This window comes from Emys orbicularis, chromosome 2, assembly GCF_028017835.1.
Source record: "Emys orbicularis isolate rEmyOrb1 chromosome 2, rEmyOrb1.hap1, whole genome shotgun sequence".
Taxonomy (NCBI): domain Eukaryota; kingdom Metazoa; phylum Chordata; order Testudines; family Emydidae; genus Emys; species Emys orbicularis.
In genome coordinates this window covers 220684122-220709256 of record NC_088684.1, presented here as the reverse complement: position 1 = coordinate 220709256, position 25135 = coordinate 220684122, and the positions used below count along the sequence as shown (strand labels likewise).

Genomic DNA, 25135 nt, shown 5'->3' with positions numbered 1-25135 from the left:
TGAAATGATCATGGGGTTACTTGCACAGTACATTTTTATCTGCTGGGTAGTCCCAGACATCTAATAATAAAGTTGCGGCCTGATTAAAACCATATCAAGTGTCTCCTGTCCTCCTTTCGGTACAGCCGGACAAGAAAGCATTCTCTGTGCCTACAGGAAAAGCTACTGCTGTCAAAAGCTGGTTTAACACTTCAGCATACTCTGGTTCCAGGTGCTTAGCCAGTGGTGTCTCCTAGTTCAGTGATTTGACTTTCTTTAAAACTTCTAAGCAAACATGTATTATTTTTTTCATTTAAATGATTTTTATAGATTATAATATATTATCAAACATAAATTGCCATAATTTCAAATGTATTTTTAAATAGATTTTTTTTAAAAAGTGTATTTAATTAATATTAAACCATTTGCTTTAAATACAAATTGGAGTTTTTTTAATTAACAATCTATTTTTATCCACCTTGCTGTGAGGCAATAGAGTTGGGCTGCCATTCTACTGAAGGGGGAAGGGAGTATCTGGCACAGCCACTTCCCACTGAGATGACAATTCACTGTTTTAAGAGGGACAGAAGCATTTTACTATTCAAGGAAGTTATTGTGGAAGTAAAAATAGGGCACATTTGCATCCCAGTGTTAAGTTTCAAGCCAGATGTAATTTGAAAATAAGCAAAAAGTTTTGTTATATGGGAAAATAAACTACCATGTCCATTTATGATTAATGGATTTATTTTCTCTCTTCTGGGTTATGGCATGACTTTGTTGCTGTATATGTTGTCAGCCATTTACTTTTAGGATAGCAAATAACTGGGAAGAGAGGGGAGGATACTAGGCACCGCAGGAATAGTACCAAAAGTTGTCCCAATTGATCTGTCTGATGGAATGTGTGTGACTTACAAATTACAGGACAGAAATGGCTGCTGAAAAAGTATTAGGCTAATAGTAATTTCTGTCATTTTTCATTAAAAGCCAAAGAATGAACAAATTTCAAAACTTATTTGCACAATAAATCTACTTTAAAAAGCACATTAAAGTGCAGCCTAAAAACCTTGATCCAGCTAAAGCCTCAATGCTACACTGTGATCTACCAATGCAGAGCCATGAACCCACATGCAGCGCTTCTGATTGCTGTGAAAGTCCACGTGAATGCAGGAGCCTGCTCTAGCAAAACCCGATGTAATCAGTGATGTCAAGTCAAGACAGCAAGTGCAATATAATCCTTCAATATGAAATGGGGCAGCACGTCTCATTCCAGCAGTGAGCACCTCTGCAACATTAAAGTGCTGCTATTATCTTCTTAGGAAACTTGAGTCAGTTTGTATGTAGCCAAAGCTAATATGCCAACATAAGAAACCAGTCCTTAGGAAAGGGAAAAGATGCTGTTTTCTTTGATATGGCTCAGGAATTTTATGATAAGTCTTTCAGGAGCAATTGCCACTAAGTATCATACAACAATTTCTAGTTTATGAAAGCAACTAAAGAAAAAGCCCTGGTGAAGTAGGCACTGGGAAATTCAAAAACATTTAAAACTAAACTGAAGTCAAACATCTTTTGATTTTAACATCAACATCTGTCACAACTAGCTCCTGCAGACCCAAAAGCTGACCAGTATCAAAGTTACCTGGGATTTGACTTTTAGAGGAACGGTTAAAAATGAAATAAGTACGGTCACCAAATAAACTAGGCTTTGTTTCTATACAGGCTAAAGGTTGCCTCCCTGTATCAGTCAGCAATCTAGACAATTTAAAAAAATAAATAAATAAAACCAACCAACCAGTACTTTTTTTTAAAATTCACAAATGGTTAGAAAAGTGACATGTGCCCATGGTAACACAATGATCTGACTGATACTCTTACTATTTGCATTCATGCATCATATTCACTAAAAATGAACCTGACATGGCTAAACAAGTTTCTTATTCTTCATTCAGCATAAACATCTATATACCCACACATTAACATTTTGCCAATATTAGGGTCAGATGCCATTCATCCGTGTGCTCCAAAGTTCACATAGTCCCCTGTAATACTCTGTCAATGTGATCTGAGATCAAGGTCAGAGAATAGATTCTTGTAACCTTTATTTATTTATTTATTTTTGCACACTTAGGAATATTTACATTGTTACAAAAAAACAAACAACCCACAGCCTACAACAAATTATTATCCTTTGGGGCAAAAAATCCTAAGTATTTGATTCCCACAGTGGATGAGAAGTGATTGATCAGAAAAGAAGATATTAATGTTTCACTTGATATAGCCTCAATTTAATGTTCCTCTCATTCATACTATTTTGTATTTGGGGGTTTTGTGTGGCAGCACACATACAGAGAAGGGACTGGAAATTTAAAGAGAAATCCCCCATCACCATCTCTAAGAAGCTCAGAGATAGTTTGATATATTAGACTGACATAGTTTTACTGCCTTCTCAGGTGTTTTTGTGGGGTGATAAAAGTAGAAAATGGTTTACAAAATAGAAGGTGTTAACGGTGGAGGTCTATGAAGCTTCTAGATCTACTGTAAGATTCTGAATTCAAAATAGAAATGTTACAGCATTTATACACCAGACCACTAAAGCTGAAGAGCCCTAAGAGGCTGAAGAATGCAAAAACCAACCAACCAACAAAAATACAAATAGTATACAGGTCTAGGTGTTTCTCTCAGCTCTAAGAAATGAGAACAGAAGTAATTCAGAAATTAAGTGGTGAAACTTTGGTTGCACTCAGAAATAAACATTACTGGCAGTACTAGTATCTGATATTATTTTTGCAATGGATTAAGGGACTATTTAACCTTGAAGTTGTCTTGTTCATATTATTTTGTCATATTATTTCCATCATTTTAGGAGAAGGAGGCATATACACAAGTATATGAGGAGAGGATAGACCACACTGGGCAAATCCTTTATTTCAGAGAAAAATAATACAATGTAAATTAATAAAAATCTGTTTCTAAGATCAAAAGGAAAGCAAGCCAAGCTTTTTTGTATATCCACATGCCCTTGAGAAGAGCTCTCTTTCATAATTACTCTACCATACAAACACAACTCTCCGACCTTCCCATACTGCTTTTATTTGTGGAGGAAACAAGTCAGAATAAATTCACTTTACTTATTTCACTTCTTTGACAACAAACAACAACAAAAAGCTTTCTGTATGCCACCTCCTTTCCATGCCATTAGAAAAAAAAATCCTCTCAAAGCCTATGTATCCACAAGAGATAAAATCACTAGAGAGTGGAATACAAAATTATTAACGGGAGGAAGTTCTCATTTTCAAACTATCTACAAATTTTCCAACTCTGCAGGGGCTTACAGAAAATCTCTCAGATGACACCTCTACAACAAGATTCCTTTTAATGGGGGGAAGGAAAGCTCAGTGGTTTGCGCATTGGCTTGCTAAACCCAGGGTTGAGAGTTCAATCCTTGAGGAGGTCATTTGGGGATTTAGTTGGGGATTGGTCCTGCTTTGAACGGGGGGGTGGATTAGATGACCTCGAGGTCTCTTTCAACCCTGATATTCTATGATTTTTTTAATATTATATTATATTAATTATATTATATTTTATTTTATTTTATTTGAATGGTTTCAGAACAAAGGAATACACAAAGTGTAATCTTTTGTAATATGACTAACATGAAGAGTAGTTTTGTCCTGAGGGGCCATAATTTTGTTATAGTAGATTGCCTGAAGTTTTCATGTGATCCAAAGGTCCTTGTTCCTTAAATTGAAAGCCTTTAACTCCCAGTGTTCACTTTGTCTTTTTAGATGCAGGTGAAATGAAACTGACTATGGGCCTAATCCTGCATTTCTCGCACAGCCAATAAACCCATTGCTTTCATGGGTGTTTTGAATGTACAAAGAATGCAGGATTTTGCCCTGAATGAGCAGTAAGAAAAGGCGATAAAGACCCTGGCCTTGCAAACATTTATGCACGTGAACAACTTTACTCACATGAGCAAACATACCAAGTCCAATGAGTCTACTCACACCACAGTCATAGGTGCTGAAACAATTTCTATAGTGGGTGGGCTGACAGCCATTAAACAAAACTGTAAACCCTGTCTCTGATGGAAACCACTTCAGAACAGGGGGTGCTGCCGCACCCCCAGCACCCGTAGTTCCAGCACCTATCAACATAGTTAAGGATGTGTAAGTGGTTACAAAATGAGGGCCCTAAACAGCAAGACAGAAATTTTATCATGGCCTCTATTCTGTTCCTGATGACTATAATGGGACTAAAAGATTTGGTCAAATGAAACTGTGAGCTGCCCTGTGGAAACATTATACCACAATTCCAGATTCATTTGGATTAAACAGTCACTGTCCCAAATGGAATGTGAGGTCTTGTTTTGAAGCCCACAGTAAAGTCTAATTTACTAAGACAAATACAAATCTGTAAAGCTCCTCCACCACTGCCTACAAACAAACATACGTTTTCCTCTCCTTCATTTTCTGCAGTTCCTGCTGCTATAATTTGACATGAAAAGCCTGCCTAAGAAAGCAGATCACCCTCCATACTGCTCCAGGATGGGACCACACTTTTGAAAAGAAGCAAATCTATGAAAACTATTGCTTAAGAGTTTGCAGAATAAGTTGAGATCTGAAACAAAATAGTTTGGGAGGAAGAACTGATTTAGTAAGAAAGAATGAGTGACTAATATAGATAGATAGATAAGATAGATTAGATAGATAGATGTAGTGTGCCTACCCTGGTTAGATCCATGCCAAGTTTGAGCTGTGAGATGAGATGAAGAATTATGCTACGCTGATCTTCCAGGACTCCTAAATCCTCCTCTTCATTATCTTCGGTATCCGTCATCTCATCTTCAACCAGGATCAACTCAGGAGCTGAATGCTAAAATGAAAACAATCACCAAGCATCACCAACTGGATAAACAAGTAGCAATATATGTCATGTACTTATGCATGTTTAAAAATGGGGATAGTTCAGAGCACCCAAGGGGGCCCTTCACAAAAATCCACTTAAGGCTGTACTGCAACTTTGATGTTTCAGTGGCAACAATGGTGATCATTAGCAAGTATTAATTCATAAATTATTATATAATATTTGTACTGCAGTAGTTCCAGTCAGCAACAGGGGCACATTGTGCGAAGTTCTGATACAGGTATACAAAAGCAAAATGCCTTCCCCTCCAGAAGCTTCTTTTCTTTATCTATTAAACAACAAGCATAGTTGAGAATTAGCATCCTCAAGAGAGTTTCAATTTGCTAAACCACTCATGTAAATAAATATCTTAAGAAATCATAATATTAAGGACTAACTTCACATGATTTTTCCCCTCATTCATCCCAATTGCTCAACTCTGGAAATCATGGATCAAGTAAATTTTGAATAAAATGCTTATCAATGCTAATTGGACCATCATAGTCAAGAACTTTCTATAATGAAGGTAAATTAGAGTCTAATCAGAGGTATATACATTAATGTGAATTTTTCTGCTCGTTGCAGTGCTATGAATTCGTGGCATGGTGTTCAACATTTAGCTTGTTTGTGTTCAAGACAGAGGAGCAATAGTATATCTGCCCATTTTCCAGATATAACAGTTGAGGATTAACAAAAACAGAAAAATTATGCCACCTCCTTCCAAAGTGTATGGTGTGTGTGGGGGGGAGGGGTGTGGAAGTATAGTAAATTCTGCAACAAAACATAACACTTTCTTGCCTCTTAAATTACAATATATTCATAAACTATGTCTGGGTGGTAATTATTTAACTCAGTTCTTTTAATATGGAATTCACTCCCCTTGGTGGTTCATCAGAGCCAGAGTCTAACAAGCTTCAGGGCCAGGACATGAATTATTTGGGTTTGCTTTTACATGGTGGTTCTTTTTTTTTGTTTATATTGCTGAAAAATTTACAAGACAGTTGTTCACATTTCTTAAGGCAGCACCAATGGTTCTTTACTGCTAACTCTGGTGTGTAGCTGTCTCTTATATATATTTAATTTTGTAAAAAAGAATATCACTGCTGCAACGACAGTTGCTCTATTATATAAATCCCTAAATAATTTTAAGGAATTACAAGAGAGAGGCTGTGATGATTTTTACAGCAAAGCCTAAAACATTCCAAGCAAAAGAGAAAAAAAAACGGACATTCTGCTTCTTCTTTTATTGTACACAGAATTGGATTTTAAAACAATTTGCTCGGAAGACAGTCTATAATCATGTTAGAGCCAAAAATCCCTCACCTGGCTTACAATATTAACATATACAAAGCGGGTCTTATTTACCAGTATTTTACTGGCTAGTCACTATTATGTATAGATGTTTCCATGATCTGGATCAGGCTTTTTTTTTTTTTTTTTTAATTGAATGCATGTTTCAACAGCTGTCCTCCAGTATAAACCATTACTAGAAAATCTCTGAACTCAAATTAGCCATGTTAATTTCATCTGGTGAAACACCACTAGAACACAGAGCAATTAAAAAGGTTCTTTGTAATTACTCCATCTAGAAAACACTATATAACTCCAAACCTGGTAAGCTATAACCTTAACAACTGTGGAGGCTTTTGAAAGGGCAAAACAACCACTTTTCTCCACTCAGAAAAATGTACAGCATGATAACTCACCCACCACTAATCAACTAATGCATGATTGACAAATTCAGTTTCAGTATGTTAGCACATAATCTGACAACACTTACTATACGTGATCTAATTCCATAATCATATAGTAGATGCAGAATGCTGCAGCCCTACGCTGTTATGTACATAACTGAATTTCATCTGGAGGGGATGTGGGGAGGGGTCTTCAGAACTTACAGTAGACGTTTCTACAGCAGGCTTGCCTTTCATCCAGCTTGACCTCATCAAGAGTACTGTGCTACCGTTATCAGTACTGCTGCTCTTGCTGCTAGCTCGGTTAATGGCAAGCAAGCTAGAGCTGGAATTAGTAGTACTAAGAACAGGCAACAGAACCTCCCCTCTCCCCCCCCCTTTTTTTTAATTTCAACTGAGTTTGAAAGAGTGTGCTGATGTCAATCTGCTGCCTGCATTTCTAGTCACATGACACTGAGATCTGTGGGCTTAACTGCAAATAATTCCCACTGAAAAGATGCTGCTGCTGCTGTTTCCTGAAGGATATCCCAGGGGGCAGCTTTCTGCTTGTATTTTTTTAAAGTTTCCCCAAGCGCACATGGGCAGACAACAGCCTAGCAGGAGAAATATACTTATCTTTCATTTGACAGACTAGTAGGTAACAAGCTCTCAAGCGACACCAAAAAACTGTAACTAAGCTTTCAGTTAATAGAATACTGACAGCCATGCAACCCTCAATAGTCAATGAAAAATTACTGACTACACTGGACAAGAGATTAAATTACTGACAGAATATATTGAGACTTTTCTTTTGAAAATTATATATTCCTCCAGGTACACAGTTTTCCGATTTTCATTCTTCATCAATTCAAAAATGTTACTAACCAAATATCAACTGGCTACTGTTTCTGTTCCAATTTAGTGCAATGGTACAACACTGTAAAATGATATTTGCCTACTCATTTAGGGTATTTTTTTTTAAATGAACAAGAATTCTTTTCTTGCACATCACTGTTAAGTTGAATGAGTAGATTTTTGAACCTGGGATTCTACACTTTTAAGGGCGACTTTGAAGATACAGTCCATAATTAAGGCTACGTTTTAGTCACCGGTATTTTTAGTAAAAAAATCATGGCCTGTGACCTGTCCATGACTTGTACTATATACTCCTGACTAAATCGTGGGGGACCCCCCGCTGATGAGGGGGAGGGAGTTGGCGGGGCTGGCAGGCTCCCTACCTGGCTCCGCGCCTCCCCAGTAGCAACGACATCCCCCTCCCTTAGCTCCTAGACAAAGGCGAATCCAGGCAATTCTGCGCGCTGCCTCCACCAAGAGCGCTGGCTCTGCAGCACCCATTGGAACCGTGGCCAATAGGAGCTGCAGGGTGCAGTGCCTGCAGGTGGAGGCAGCACACAGAGCTGCCTGGCCATGCCTCTACCTAGGAGCTGAGGGATGTCACTGCTTCTGGGAAGCGCCCCCCCCCCGAGGTAAGCGCCACCCAGAGCCCTCACCCCTTCCCGTGCCCCAACCCCCAGCCCTGAGCCCCCCACCCAAACTCCTGCTGCTGCTGGGGGAGGGGAATGCGGTGGCCTGACTTCCCCAGCAGCGGCCGGTGCGGCTGGCCCAGGGGCTGCCTGAGCTCCTCAGGCAGCCTCCCGGCCAGGCGCACCAGCCACTGCAGAAATCACAGAGGATTTCCAAACATTCAATCCATAATCAATACAATTTTCAATGTCATGTGAAACTAGTAGATTATGCTTAATATTAAAAAAACCCTAACATTTCCCTAATTCTTTTTTAGAATATTAACCTTTCCTCAGTGGCGTTAGAACAATTTTTATAGTGGGAGTGCCGAAAGCCACTGAACAAAACTATAAACCCTGTATATGATGGAAACCACTTCAAGCCAGCCCCTGTTCCAGCACCCCTGCCTGTCCTCACACCACATATGCACAGACAGACTAGAGTTTTCAGTGAAAATGAAGAGCCCCTAACTTTGTAAACTGCTCTAAAAATAAAGTGTGTCAATATTAGCCTTTTATCCAGAGTGATCAGTAATGAAGCCATGGAACTACTTTAGTTTTCTAGTCCTTTTCATTCTTTGCTAATGAAGGTTAAAAACCCAGCCAGCCAGCTGCCATTTTCATTACAGAAAGTGAACTGCAGTCCTCTTCGGTGCAATAAGCCACATCCTTTAAATACTGTTTCCTAAGTGTAGGTGAATTGCCTATTAAGTGCCTTGAACATACAGAAGACTTTTTAAATAAATGCGCAAACATTTCTCCAAAAAAGTACTTGGTGAAGCTGTCATTGTTTAACCAGATTCTAGGGCATGTGTGTATACAGCCACAAAACAAAAGTACGTTGCATCAATAAAATGTTAACTAATATCCAATCAGGTTTTTATTCTTTATCTTCCAACAAAACAAACACACAATTGAGTATAAAACTTAGAATTAACCATTCAGCTGAGCACAGAAGATTATAGCTATTGATTATCCTTTTAAATGGCAGCGCCTCTAAATAATTAGAGTACAGTATGTGAATGATCAATTTACAGGAAAGAAATTAATTGAGAGAACACTAACATGCTCTATACTTGTTCTCCAATGGACAAGACAACCTCAACCCCCATAATTTTCAAAGTATGCATTAAAGTTATTGAGCTGCTCAGCTCCACAGCTGTCAACTTAGGGGAAAACATTACAACAGCGAACAGTGCTTGGTCAGTACCACTGCTAGAGTGAGGTACAACAGCCTTTCTATTACACGTGCATATGTCTAACCGGTTCTCAAACTGTGGGCTGCGACCCCTCATGGGGTCGCCAAGCCTGGCATTGGACTTAGCCTGGCCTGGGGACAAGGTCTTCAGCCCTAGGTGGCAGGGATCAGGTTACAGCCCCCCCCCCCACCTGGGGCTAAAGCCCTTTGGCTTCGGCTTTGTCCCCCCACCCAAGTTGGTGGGGCTCAGGCTTGGGCTCCGCCACCAGGGCCAGCTCTACCATTTTTGCCGCCCCAAGCAAAAAAAAAAAAAAAAAAGCCGCCTGAACTGTGCCACCCCAAGAATGGCCGAAATGCCACCCCTTAGCAGCACATGCTTCCTCCGGTCCTGCCCGCCACCCAAGGAAGTGGGGCTCAGGCCGTCTCAGGCTTCGGTCCCCACTCTTGGGGTCGTGGAGTAATTTTTGTTCTCAGAAAGGGGTCTCAGTACAATAAAGTTTGACAACCCCTGGTCTAACCTAACTCAAAAAAGACAAACCAAAGCTTACAATAGTGGGGATGAAATAGTAAAGAGAACTTCCCTTCCCAAAAAATTTCTAGAAGATGATACGTGAAAAATAACAGGTTATTTCTAGCAGTCCTATTTAAGGTTTAAAGCTTATTTATTTAATTTCTAAGTAACCAAATACTTTTTAGGCCTCGCTCAATATTAATATCTTTTAGGTTCAATTGTAGGAGATTTATGAAAATGCACTTTTTTGAAGGAGAATCATTTTTAAAACACTCAATTTAATTAAAAAGGGGATTGTTTCATTTAGAGAGGTCATCTGTTAAGGCAAGGAATTGACGTTTTAACTAATGGAGTTTGTCAAGAAACATCAATTCTCTAAGAGATGAAATCAGTAAGTAAAAATTCCTTCAAAATAAGTACACTGTCTACCAAAATAATCATCATCATCATCAGGAAGAGTGCACTTCCATAGGTGGTAAATAAAATCCATATAGCCAATGGCAGATTTTCTATAAGAGGAAAAAAAAATCTCGTTAACCCTCCACTCCACTAAAAAAATCTCTCAAGTCTGGATTTTTCAAATTCTGATGACAGTCTCATAACTGAATTTTATAGGTGGTTAGTTCTTTTGGAGTAATCAGTTTCAGGACCAAGTTTTTAAACATGGACTCCCAAACTGTACAGGCAAATGTCTTTAGAATAAATTGGGTAACTTTATGATGAACCATGACAGGGGGCTTCACTTTTTTTTTTGGCAGTACAATATGGTAACAAAATAAGGGCAATGCACATTTAAGGCTATATATGCTGAGGCTTCATATTAAAGTAAGGAGACAACTGTCATTGCTATACCTGGGCCACTATCTTCAGTTCTTCTAGGTACTTCTCTATTGGAAAGATATAGACAAACTAGAGGAAATTCCAAGGAGGACATAAAATGATTAAGGGGGCTGAAGGACTGACTTATGAAGAGAGACTGAAGAGCTAAATATGCACAGTTTAGCCCAGTAGTGAGTGAGGAAAGGAAAAAAGTACAAATATTTGAAGGGTATAAATGGTAAGTATGAAGAAAATTTAGTATGGCACAAGGGAATATAACCAGGAGCAATGGGATGAAACTAACAGAAGCGAAGTTTAGGTTAATGATCATGATTTCTTGACAGTAAAATATATTAGGATTTTAAGTAATTTCCCAAGGGAAGTAGACTCAAGGGATGAGGCTTCCACATTTAAAACTAGATTGGGAAATGCACTAGAATATATACTGTAGTGAACACTCACGCATGGAGAAGGATGTACTAAATTACTCACAGGTTTTGTCTACAGTGGGAAATTACATCTTGTTTAATTACAATGTTAAACACAATTTAGCATTCAGTGTAGGCAAGGACTGCCATGTTTAATGATGAGTCAACTGGTCATAGCTAGCCTCAACCAGTAAACCTTAAATTCAATGTAGACAAATAGTCTTTTACATCTCTAATTTTTCATTCTGAATTTCATTCTGTTCACAATAGAGGTTTGCCAGCAGCGTTCATCACTTGCATATGTGACAGCAATTAAAACTCACAGGCCAGATTCTTGGCTGGAAGTCCACAGAGCTATGCCAGTTTACATTAGCTGAGAAATTAGTCCCATACATTAGTCACCACTGTCAGTGCCAGAATTAGATTCCTTTTTCTACAGTAGGTTATATTAACAGCACCTTTAGACATATCGATTAACAAAAAACCATTACTTCTCAGTGGGTTTGTCACTAATTGCATATTCATCTCTGTGAGTGACTTGTCAGCTTCTTTTCTTGTCTGTATTTATACCTTCCAATCATTTAAACATATTCGTTACCAACTGAGGCATGTGCATGATGAGATAATATCCATCAATGCACTGTACCCTTATTAACAGTGAGTTGAATGAGCTAACCTATCATTTAAAAAGAACAGGAGTACTTGTGGCACCTTAGAGACTAACAAATTTATTAGAGCATAAGCTTTCGTGGGCTACAACCCACTTCTTTGGATGCATATAGAGTGAAACATATATTGAGGAGATATATATACACACACATACAGAGAGCATGAACAGGTGGGAGTTGTCTTACCAACTCTGAGAGGCCAATTAAGTAAGAGAAAAAAAACTTTTGAAGTGATAATCAAGATGGCTCAGTACAGACAGTTTGATAAGAAGCAAGTGTGAAAATACTTACAAGGGGAGATAGATTCAATGTTTGTAATGGCTCAGCCATTCCCAGTCTTTATTTAATCCTGTGTTGATTGTGTCTAGTTTGCATATCAATTCCAGCTCAGCAGTCTCTCGTTGGAGTCTGTTTTTGAAGTTTTTCTGTTTTAAGATAGCCACCCGCAGGTCTGTCATAGAATGGCCAGACAGGTTAAAGTGTTCTCCCACTGGTTTTTGAGTATTATGATTCCTGATGTCAGATTTGTGTCCATTAATTCTTTTGCGTAGAGACTGTCTGGTTTGGCCAATGTACATGGCAGAGGGGCATTGCTGGCACATGATGGCATATATCACATTGGTAGATGTGCAGGTGAACGAGCCCCTGATGGTATGGCTGATGTGATTAGGCCCTATGATGATGTCACTTGAATAGATATGTGGACAGAGTTGGCATCGGGCTTTGTTACAAGGATAGGTTCCTGGGTCAGTGTTTTTGTTCAGTGATGTGTGGTTGCTGGTGAGTATTTGCTTTAGGTTGGGGGGTTGTCTGTCTCCCAAGATCTGTGAGAGTAAAGGATCATCTTTCAGGATAGGTTGTAGATCTCTGATGATGCGCTGGAGAGGTTTTAGTTAGGGGCTGAAGGTGACAGCTAGTGGTGGTCTGTTATTTTCTTTGTTGGCCCTGTCTTGTAGGAGGTGACTTCTGGGTACTCGTCTGGCTCTGTCAATCTGTTTTTTCACTTCAGCAGGTGGGTATTGTAGTTTTAAGAATGCTTGATAGAGATCTTGTAGGCGCTTGTCTCTATCTGAGGGATTGGAGCAAATGCGGTTATATCTTAGAGCTTGGCTGTAGACAATGGATCGTGTGGTGTGTCCTGGATGGAAGCTAGAGGCATGTAGGTGAGTGTAGCGGTCAGTAGGTTTCCGGTATAGGGTGGTATTTATGTGACCATCGCTTATTAGCACAGTAGTGTCCAGGAAATGGACCGCTTGTGTGGATTGATCTAGGCTGAGGTTGATGGTGGGATGGAAATTATTGAAATCATGGTGGAATTCCTCAAGGGCTTCTTTTCCATGGGTCCAGATGATGAAGATGTCATCAATGTAGCGCAAGTAGAGTAGGGGCGTTAGGGGACGAGAGCTAAGGAAGCGTTGTTCTAAGTCAGCCATAAAAATGTTGGCATACTGTGGGGCCATGCGGGTACCCATAGCAGTGCCGTTGACTTGAAGGTATATATTGTCCCCAAATGTGAAATAGTTGTGGGTGAGGACAAAGTCACAGAGTTCAGCCACCAGGTTAGCTGTGACATTATCGGGGATACTGTTCCTGATAGCTTGTAGTCCATCTTTGTGTGGAATATTGGTGTAGAGGGCTTCTACGTCCATAGTGGCCAGGATGGTGTTTTCTGGAAGATCACCTCAGATAGAGACAAGCGCCTACAAGATCTCTATCAAGCATTCTTAAAACTACAATACCCACCTGCTGAAGTGAAAAAACAGATTGACAGAGCCAGACGAGTACCCAGAAGTCACCTCCTACAAGACAGGGCCAACAAAGAAAATAACAGACCACCACTAGCTGTCACCTTCAGCCCCCAACTAAAACCTCTCCAGCGCATCATCAGAGATCTACAACCTATCCTGAAAGATGATCCTTTACTCTCACAGATCTTGGGAGACAGACCTGTCCTCGCTTACAGACAACCCCCCAACCTAAAGCAAATACTCACCAGCAACCACACATCACTGAACAAAAACACTGACCCAGGAACCTATCCTTGTAACAAAGCCCGATGCCAACTCTGTCCACATATCTATTCAAGTGACATCATCATAGGGCCTAATCACATCAGCCATACCATCAGGGGCTCGTTCACCTGCACATCTACCAATGTGATATATGCCATCATGTGCCAGCAATGCCCCTCTGCCATGTACATTGGCCAAACCAGACAGTCTCTACGCAAAAGAATTAATGGACACAAATCTGACATCAGGAATCATAATACTCAAAAACCAGTGGGAGAACACTTTAACCTGTCTGGCCATTCTATGACAGACCTGCGGGTGGCTATCTTAAAACAGAAAAACTTCAAAAACAGACTCCAACGAGAGACTGCTGAGCTGGAATTGATATGCAAACTAGACACAATCAACACAGGATTAAATAAAGACTGAGAATGGCTGAGCCATTACAAACATTGAATCTATCTCCCCTTGTAAGTATTTTCACACTTGCTTCTTATCAAACTGTCTGTACTGAGCCATCTTGATTATCACTTCAAAAGTTTTTTTTCTCTTACTTAATTGGCCTCTCAGAGTTGGTAAGACAACTCCCACCTGTTCATGCTCTCTGTATGTGTGTGTATATATATCTCCTCAATATATGTTTCACTCTATATGCATCCAAAGAAGTGGGTTGTAGCCCACGAAAGCTTATGCTCTAATAAATTTGTTAGTCTCTAAGGTGCCACAAGTACTCCTGTTCTTTTTGCGGATACAGACTAACACGGCTGCTACTCTGAAACCTATCATTTGAGTCTCAGGGGTAGCTTGCTCAGAAAGATCAATTTAGTAAATGGTCTTATGTAGGAACTAGCTTGTCAGTGGGTGCTAAAGGGAAAAAAAATCCAGACAGACTAATCACAAACTAAAATTATTTCTCAAAATAAAAAAAATCTGACTATGAAGACAGTGTCCCACACCTCAAATCCATCCTACAGCCACAAGTCACGGTAAGTATTACTAACACTATCCAGGGAGTACAACTCTCCTACCAGGATAGAAACTATTTAAATCACTGATTTTAAACATGATTTAAATCAGCAAACAGAAAACCTTAATCTAAATTATTAATTTTAATCACCTTTTGCATTTATACTTTTTTAGTTACTTTCCTAAAGAAAGGTTGATTCTCCTTGGTTGGTAACCATTAAAACATGTTGCTTTGTAACCAAATATACTCTTTACACTAAATTTGGTGCTTCTTTTTGTTAACCAGAAGGACACACTATATCAGGGGTTGGCAACCTTTAAGAAGTGGTGTGCCGAGTCTTCATTTATTCACTCTAATTTAAGGTTTCACGTGCCAGTAATACATTTTAACGTTTTTAGAAGGTCTCTTTCTATAAGTCTATAATATATAATTATAATTATTGTTGTATGTAAAGTAAATAAAGTTTTTAAAATGTTTAAGAAGCTTCATTTAAAATTAAATTAAAATGCACAGCCCCCCAGACTGGTGGCCAGGACCTGGGCAGCATGAGTGCCACTGAAAATCAGCTCGCATGCCGCCTTCGGCACGCGTGCCATAGATTGCCTACCCCTGCACTATATCTATACACATTTATTTAACAAATTAGATAGCTTAATTTATGTTTATTCAGATGCCTAAATTTTACTCTTTTTTAGTATCTTTGAAAATTGTGACTGACGCATTTCTTATTTACTGGATGATCGTTTTTACCTGCGATTTGTGTCCATTTGGAGAGAAATTCAAATCAATTAAAAATGCACAGAACCAAACTTTTTTAATTAAATAAAATGACCTTAAGTGTGCTGGATGCATAAGAAAAAAGCTTATCAGAATAGATTTTGCATAAAAATCACTGACTTATTACACAGTTTATATATTTATCTGAACTCTTTATCTGTAGTTAGTAAATTGAACTGATGGTTTCTGGTCACCATGTCCTTCAAGCTCTAGAACTAGTAGCTTTCATCCTCTTACATCTACTTGTTATTCATAGATTGGAAAAGAAAAAACAAGCTTTCCTGCTTTTTAACTCTCAATTGGTTTCTAACTTTGAACTTGTCACTGAACTAGTTGTATAAACAGAAATGAAGAAAATATTCTCTGCACCTAGAGAAGAGGCTACTGCTGTCAAATGCTGGTTTAGCACTTTAACAAAGTCTAGTTCCAGGTGCTTAGCCAATGACTTGCACCAGTTCAGTGGTTTGACTTCTATAAAACTCGGCAGCAAATGTGTACTGCTTAATCTGATTTTTTTTTATTTAATTTAAAATTATTTTAATTTATTATAATAAGTTAAGGCTTTCACATAGGTTGTTCTTGTCAAACAATTTTAAATAGATTTATTTTTGAAAAATAAATACAAAAAATTCTGATTTTTTAATTATTATTATTATTTTACAAAGTCGTTGATATTTATCCACCGTCTCCTACTCTGAAAGTGCTTCTGCCCTTTAGCAGACACACGAGTTTCACCTTATTCAAAGGGTGGTCAGCAGAGTCTTGTGGGATAAAATGAGTCTCTCTCACATAAGCCTCTTTCATCTCAACAGAATTTCAAATAAAATGGAACATAACACTCTTCTAAAATTAATGATAGCAGATTAGGGAAAGAAGAAAGGGAAGGAGCGGGAAGAACAGTGCTACAGGGAACTCAAACCAATTACTCCAAGCTTCAACAGTGACCTCCATCCCACTGCAGCCCTGCTGGGCTCCTCTCCTTGGTAATCTTTTGATCTGCCACTGGAAGGCAGGAAGAAAAGAGTGGACTGGGGTAAAATTTTCAACATTGTTTACATGATTTAGGAGCCTAAATCTCACTTTCAACAGCGACTTTGTCACGCACTTTCAATGAGACATTGGCTCTCAAGTGCCCAAGTCGCTTTTGAAAAAGGCACTCTGGAACTTTTACCATCATGGGTAAGGCTGCGAGTCTTTCACAGAGGTCACAGATTCCATGACGTTCCAGGACCTCCATGACTTCCGCAGCTGCAGCAGCTGACCCCAGGGTGGCCAGAGAAGCTGGGGCAGCCCTGGGACCAGCAGCACCAGCCTGCTCTGGCGGGCCCATGCAACTGGTCCCAGGCATTGCCCCGGAGCAGCGGTCTGGGAGCCACAGCTGGACCCCGGGCCGTCCCCCACCCCCAGGAGCAGCAGCGACCACCAGAGTACCCCGCCCAGCAGCAGCGTCCACTGGAGCACTCCCCCCGCCTCCCAACACCTAAGATTTAGGCACGGGTATTTTTAGTAAAAGTCACAGACAGGTCACTGGCCATGACTTTTTCGTTATTGCCCGTGACCTGGCCGTGACTTTTACTAAAAATACCCGTGCCTATATCGTAGCCTTAATCATGGGCTTATGGAGGCTACAGACCTAGAGCAATGTTTTCACAGCCCACACATCCTGCCTTACCATAAAAAGATCTCCTAAAGGAGGCAGTGGAATAAGGTAGATGACTCAACTGATACATTTAAAACTCCAGTGATATCCAGGGCCTGATTGTCCATATCACCACATACTCCATTTGCCATTTCCAAGAAGGGAGCAATTTTTCAGCAGAAAGATTATTTTTCAAAACTAAATATTTAAAAAGCTCCCCTTAAGAATTTCCTTATACATTTTGTTTCCAGGAGCTTAATCATAAAATGCTAGGCTTGCTGTATGAGAGTCAAAATTACACTTGACCTTTCAAAAAAATGGTTAATATTAAGCAGCCAACAGACTAACTGGACTGGGGGAAATTGCAATTAAAAAAATTAAGTTACTATTTACAAAGAATGGAGGTATGGAATCTGTAGTTGGAATCTTGGTTAAAGACAGAGAATCTGATTTTCCTTTTACTTATACCAAAGTAAATTAGAAGTCCACTGCAGGATTCACACAGGCATAAGAAGAACCAGGTCCAACTTGAGCATATGAGAATATCCATGAAGTCTAATTCAAATTACTGAAATTCCTGAAAACATAGGTTTTTAGCTTCTTATAATTAATTGCTTTTATTCAGTTCTGATAAAAGTGACTCGTCTCCAAATACAAACGTTTTCTATTTAAATAAAATTCTTTACCAAATTTCTAAGCATCTAGCATTACTTTTTCCACTAAAATTAAAACTGTAACTCTAGGTTCATTTTGGGAGCATGAATGAGTCATGACATATATGGTGATATTGTCACAAAATAAAAGTTTATTTTTTTTCAGATATTCTAATGACTGAAACTCCACCCAAAGGACTATATCCTTAAGTTCCATTTCCAGCCAAATACAGGTGATAGAATATAATGTAGAAGTATCAAAAATAAAACTAACATTTGAGAGAATTTCCCTGTACATCCACGAGCTGCAAAGGATCTTGCAAGACCCTCGAATTGGAAATCTGAACTAAAAAACAGCAGGTGTACTCCCTCAATCAAGGAGGCTAATCAGATGCAAGGTTTAATCTGGTTACTTCCCTCAGCCTACCAATGTTATCTATGACTTCTCTGGATTAGACTTCTACGGGCCATCATCCAGGCCACACTCTTGCCCAGTTCTTGTGCCAGAATTCCTTTCCATCACTATTGCATTTTGTGTTGCTGTTATTTCTATAAAGGTGGAGTGGCAAAAAGTATACGGTGTACATTCCTGATCTCAGAAGTCTCCAGATAAATTAAATCTGATCTGTTTCAACTGTGTGTATCCTTGCCTAGTTAATCTGTCAATTTTATTTTGTTTTGACCCGGCATGAGTATGTATACTTCCCCACCCAGTATAATCTTGTACATTTCACAGCTTCTTTGCCATTAGTATTTGAAAAAGCAGGGGTTGTAAAATTAGGATATTGCTTACTCTAAACTCTAATATACAAAAATGCTTCTCAGTATTGTATGCCCTTAAGAACTCAATACAAACATTTTTAATCACAGTTGCCATCAAACAAGGAGGAAAAAAGGCAGCAGCAGAGATAATAAAAATGATCAAAGAGAAAAGCCCTACAGGCTTGTCCTAAATTAAAGAAAGAAAAACCTTAGAGATAAACGCACATTGTTTATCATGAAAGTGTATTTTATGCTAATCTACACAAACAATAAAATTAATACAATATCACGCAACAGATATTTTGTAAAAATGTATTTTCTAAGATGACACAGCCACTAGCGAAGAAAACAAATCTCCTTCTAGATGTGGACAGATTTGCTTTGAGAATCAAATTTTTAAAAGTAGATGCCCATAAAAAACAGCAGCTGGAGTTCTTGGAAATGGAAAACAGTTACCCAGACCATATAAAAGCAAACATAGTATATCGGTATAGCAAGGAAAGCATAAAAGCAATCCATGTCTTACTTGAATAATCCCTTGTCAGTGGTGGAATCCCCAAAGCTCTAACATTTTTTTTTTTTAACCTGAGGAATACTAATGAAGAAAATGGTAACTTGCTCAGTCTCCAGACTGAACAGCAGTCATTTCTTATAAGGATGCACTTCCTTTAGCTAGTCACAAATCACTGCCTCCACAGTTTTCATGACCCACAAGCAAGACAAGTAAAGAGCTTCATAAAGATCCAAGAAAATATTTCTACCCTTTCTAGGTTAAGTTGAAAACTGCACTGGCATGTTCATGGGTTGTAATTCTAGAAAGTACCCTAGAATAGCAAGCTCATCCTGTCTGTAATACCACAGGTGTAAAAACAGGAACTGAATTGAAACAACCATCTTTGATACTGAAGGTGTGATAGGGTCTTGAGAAAGAGTGAGTACAATAGAATTTGGACCGATGCAGTGCCTTTTACAGGGAAGATTTCACACAGTGCTTTATAGTAAACTAGATGCAGCTGAGACAGTGTTTTAGGTAAGCACCACAGCCACGGCAGCTCTCAGCAACCAGCATGAGCAGCAGAAACCATTTTATTTCAAGGGAAAGTGTTAGCCAGAACACTAGGGTTTCCCCATCAACTTTACATCTGGATAACCTCCAGAAATAGGCAGGAGGTATTTCTATTGTCTCATCCAAATTAAGCTCTTTGGATCAGGAATAGTCTTTCATACCTTTGTATGGCTATTGGCAGTATTTTTCAGCCTTGATTTATTAGAATGGAGATGTCTAATAAAAAGTTTCCCATTTTGGATTAAATATTTTTAATTTCTTTTAAATAAAGCTATAATCTTTATTTTAAAAGCTTTACTTTCTTGTACACTGCACTGCCTATCTCCCGTCCTTCATGAGCAATTTGTCTCTCCCTTCTACTTGAACCTCCACATCTTCCCTTCCTCCCACCATGCTGCCTCCCATATCCAGTCTGACAAGGTGGACGAGGTAATATCTTCTACTGTATGTCATGGTCCCTTATCCAGTGAGATAATCAATCAACTTCATGCTCCCTAAGCCTTACACCACTAACATCATTCTCAGCCACGCCATCAAGTCTTGCTCTTGCTGTCCAACCTTAAATTCTTAAAATGTAACTCCCCAAAATGTAGTCCACCCTACAACTGAAACAAAAATAGAGCATTTACAGAAAAAAATCACAGCCTTTTCCTGTTGAAGTCCATGGCCCACTTGCTTTGTCTGCAATTTCTTGATGTGTAGGTCTAAGTTAGCTTCCCAGGGAAGTTTACTTGAGGGAAGTAGAGTATGAATTATGGAGGAGAGACAATAATAAATGCAGGGTATGAAATGAACGAGGAGGGACAAAAAAGAAAATGATGGGGTAGACTGAATGCAGTAAGAGGGGGAAGAAATACACCCAAAGGTTTTAAACTTTATTCAAGCCACCATTCATTCCACACACACACAAAAGTTGGACAGAACATTGATCTCTGAGAGGAGGGGCTCCTTGGTGAGGTTGATGGAAAGGCTCCTATCTCCACTCATATTTAATCCCAGTACTCAGGGTGGATTTATGCCACCCTGTTACACTCCTACCACTGCCTGAGGAGAGGGAGGAAAAGAGGGAAAATCATTGACTCACCAAGAGAAATGTCACACATGGAGCTGCACAAAATGTTGACACTATGGGGGTAGTGTAACAGGGGAATAGCAACGGGTGGGCCTGGGTGGGCTGCGGTCCACCCATTTCATTTCTAGGACCACCCAAATTGGAGACAGAGCCCCACAAATCCACAGGCTGGGACTCCCAACCCCGACTCGGGGTCTGTCCGCCCGCCACGTCCCTCTCCTGCCAGTGCCGCGTGCTGCTGCCCCAGTGGGTCTCCGGCCCCAGCTCTAGTCCCACCCAGACCCACCCCCAGTCTCAGTGGGAGTGAGTCGTTCCAGGTGGGGGGGGTCGTGGGGACGGGGCTAATGAGGCGCCGGAGACCGGGGCAGCAGCGCACAGCCCTGGCAGCAGAGGGACGCATCTGGCCGGACACCAAGCCGGGATCAGGATGGGTGGGCAGAGCTCGAGCCCCGGTGGGGCCCCTCTCCGCCCCATGGGCACACCTCGTAGCCTGTGTGCACCAGACAGCCTCATCTTCCGGTGTCTGAGCTGTAAGGGCCAGCTGAAGGGGGTGTGGGGAGGCAGGCCCCCCATCCTTCCTGCCCCCTCCCTTCATTGGCCACCCACCCGAAAATCGGGGCCCACCCTGTTTTCCTGTCCTAGTTACCCCACTGTAGTGTACTACCTAGTAAAACATGGTAATTTTCACTTTGCTAATTTGGCAAATCCAATAATTCAAGTTGAGACACCAAACACCTGATTTTTCAGAGTACTTAGAATTATACAGCACTTTGTATGTTCAAAGACCAACTCCCATTGAGTTCAATTGCAGCTCTGAGTGCTCAGCCAACAATTCAGCAGATCAGACCCTAGTGTCTGGTATCAGAAAACGAGAACACAGTTATTGACCACCTATAAAAAGTTTGGTTTACGTGACTTGCCCAGCATCACGCAGTAACTCTGTAGCCGAGGCAGGGATAAAATCCAGTTCTCCAGGGCAGTATTCAGCTGCCTTAACCGTGAGAAGACCCTTTCTCTTCCTGAAATATCCCTGCCTCATTCACTATTCACTTTCCAGCCTCTGCAACAAGTGAGGCAGGGCTCCTACAGACAACAGCCTCTTTCAGTACACAACCCTGATCCATCCTCAGAACAGGCCCAGCATAGTCCAGTGGAAAAAATAGTATGTGATCATGTAATTTAAGACTGTATCATAACCCTAATTCTGGCATATCCTAACTTTTGAATGCTTGACTTTGCAACGTTAATGTTCTTTAAATGTAATTTTGTGTGTAATTTCCTAGTTGGATTTTTTTTTAAAGCAAACTGAAAAAAGAAATTCCATCATGTGGCATTATACTGACACCCAGTTGGTCATTGGCAAGGCTGGGTCCCCCTCAGCCGGGGAGTCTCCCCTCTCTCTTACCCACAAAATGCATGAGCCGGTGATGCCAGGAGTTCTCAGCAGACTCCCCTGCACTCTACCCTATAGCAACAGATTCCCCGTGCACCAGGCTGCAATAACATTTGGCCTGGCCTCCACTCCATCTGGGTGGAGGGATAGGCCAGGCCAAATCTGAGTGGCATTGTGACCCCATGCACCAGGTCACAATGCCCCTTACTCAAATCCAGCCCGGCTGCCTCTTCATTTGTACAGAGGGGCGTCCAGGTCAAAATTTCAGTAGTGTTACAACCACACAGCCATATTGATTTCATACAGGATTACTGCTTAGAAGTGGTCAGGTCATGGCCCCCCTGGGCTCTGTGGCCTATGGAACTTTGAGTAAGTGCAAAAACTCTGGGGAGCCGGGGCTGTTGGCACTTCCCCCCTTTGCCCTCTCAGTTGGTGCCACTGGTCTCTTCCCCACCCCCATTCTCCTCACAATGCCATCCTCAGGCTTCTCATCCCAGTCCCAGTCTCCTTGCCTAAAATGTCCTAGTCTCACCTCTCCAGACTCCCATCACTCCCCCCCAAATACCAACTCCCAGTCTCTTTGGCCTGCTAGAGTTTTTCAAAGAAAGATTCAACTGAATTTTGTAACATGGACAAAACAACATATTTTTCCCTAGCTTCACTCTCAGAAACATCTGGACTGTTTTGGCTGAAATTAAAAAAAAAAAAAAAATACAAGAACACAATGTGAGGCAGACATCTGGCATGAAAAATTTCAGCCTAAACTGGTAAAGTTTGGCACAGTTATGAAAAGCTGAAAAGAGAGTCTGATAATGGGAAGTGATGGGAAATCTTAATAGGCAATGCTACCAATGCTGCCTATGATACACAGAGGAACATGGATGACAGCACAAAATATAAATCAATTAAGTTAATATACAACATTGAAATAAAGTTAGTGTTGGTATTTTTGTTAATTTTTGCTCAATGGGTTTTAATTTATTTTTCAAACCTTACTGTATAGGTATTATTGGATTCTTTATATTCTGTTATTTCTTACAATGATTGAATTCCACTTGAAATTATGGCATTTGGGGATGGGTATTGGTTCAGAATTGGGTTCAGATTTTTTTAATGAAATGTCATGGCCTTCGTCATAAGTAAAGATATTATCCTCATAAAATGTGTCACACACAGAATTTAGGGGCACCAAATAAAATTCAAAGGCTTTGGCTTAAATTTTCTCTCAGTAAAAAAACATTTCTGTGAACAGGTTTACCAGGGATTTTGTTTGCTAGCACAGTAACTGTTGCAGAGAGCTCTAAAATCAAGATTAGTTAGATTAATTTAAGTCATTTTCTATCAGTGCTCCTGCAGCAGTTTACTGTCATTAAATTCTACTTTTAGTGTAATTGTACATTTAATCCTTAAGTATACTTTACCTGGGAATTTCCAATTGATTATCTCAGATGTCATTTTTGGGATGGTCTGATAGTGAAAGGATTAACTAGTAGAATCTTTGCCCACAGATTAATTTAGCCATACAAGTCATTACAGCATATTACAGGCTAGGGGCATTTAATGCACTATGCAGCGCAAAAAGGTTTTACTCATGTATAATGGAAAAAGCATAGTGCATTAAGAAATCCTCCAGCGTCTGTGCTGCAGAGAGAAAAGTGCCTCTCTCTGTAATACAGCACATGTTCCTCACAAACCTTCTGTTCTTGTTCCATTATTGGACATGTTGTTAGCACCATGTATTTATTGTTTAGCTGATCTCAGAGTATCAAATACAAAGTTTTATGTCAAGTGCAAAGCACTGAAAAGCATTCCAAAGCCTTGGGCAAGTCCATCACTTAAAACATAGGTTTTTAGTTCAACAGAATGGATGTGTCCTTTGTATTTCTATTTCCTGCACCTTGATTAGTTGCTAAAAGATAAAAGGAGTCACCGTTTTAATATGGTTTTTAATCTATTATCTGTACTACACTAGCACCTAGAAGCCTCAGTGGAGACTGAAGCCCTGCTGTGCTGGGCACTGTACAAACACATAGTAAGAGAGAGAGTGTCTGCCCAGAAGAGGTTACAGCCTAAACAGGTAAGATAGATGTCAATGCCCTATAAAAAAGGAGAATGACATACAGAATGATACCATGCACATGGGCCAGGCACCTCTTATGGCTGAAAACACTGGCTGCCTACAGTCACTGCCACAATAAAAACCTGATTTGACAGAGAGGTGTGATTAATGCTAAAACCTCAGATCAGCAAGAGGAAAGATGCCTAAATATGGATAATGGTTTCTCTTAGGGGCAAATGTTGCTGTGCACAAAACGTGGGGGAGGGTTGCGGGGTGCAGGAAGAAACGAAGACCACACAGAGACTGTGCACTCAGAAGATGCTGGGGAGCAGCTGGGGTGACATCCAAAGGATGCTTAGGATGGGTTTGACAGTGGCCAGTGGATCCATCCCTATAGGGATCCATAGGCCTATAACCAGGATTTTCAGGTGTCCAGTTTGCAACTGGAACGCCTAGTTGAAAAAGGGACCCTGGCAGCTCCGGTCAGCACCACTGACCGGGCCGCTAAAAGTCCAGTCGGGGGTGCAGCTGGGCTAAGGCAGGCTCACTGCCTGCCCTGGCTGTGCATGGCTCCCAGAAGCCTAGGGGCTGCAGGGACATGCCGGCTGCTTCCGGGAGCCACCTGAGGGAAGCGCTACCCGGATCCTGCACCCCTCACCCCCTCCCACACCCCAGCTCTGATCCCCTCTTGCACTCCTAACCCCTCAGCCCCAGCTCAGAGCCCACACCCCAGCAGGTTCGGCCAATCGCGGCTCCCAGTGGCCGCAGTTCGCTGCTCCGGGCCAATGGGAGCTGCTGGAAGCGGCGCGGGCTGAGGAACGTACTGGCCACCACTTCCAGCAGCTCCCATTGGCCTGGAGCAGCAAACCGCAGCCACTGGGCCGTGATCGGCCGAACTTGCGGACGCGGCAGGTAAACAAACCGGCCTGGCCCGCCAGGGGCTTTCCCTGCACAAGCGGCAGAACAAGTTTGAGAACCACTGCTCTAAACCAAGCTGCTAGGCAGAGGGAAGAAAATTCCTTCCCTCTGAACTC

The 25135-nt window shown here is 40.6% G+C and overlaps 1 protein-coding gene across 1 annotated transcript in view; it reads right to left on the bottom strand.

The window, feature by feature from the left end:
• The window catches only part of OSBPL10 (oxysterol binding protein like 10), a 182827-nt gene that overhangs the window by 30743 nt on the left and 126949 nt on the right, over positions 1-25135 (bottom strand). The window contains exon 7 of the mRNA XM_065400039.1: positions 4705-4851. Coding sequence (XP_065256111.1) covers positions 4705-4851 — 147 coding nt within the window. The remainder of the gene's footprint in view (positions 1-4704; positions 4852-25135) is intronic.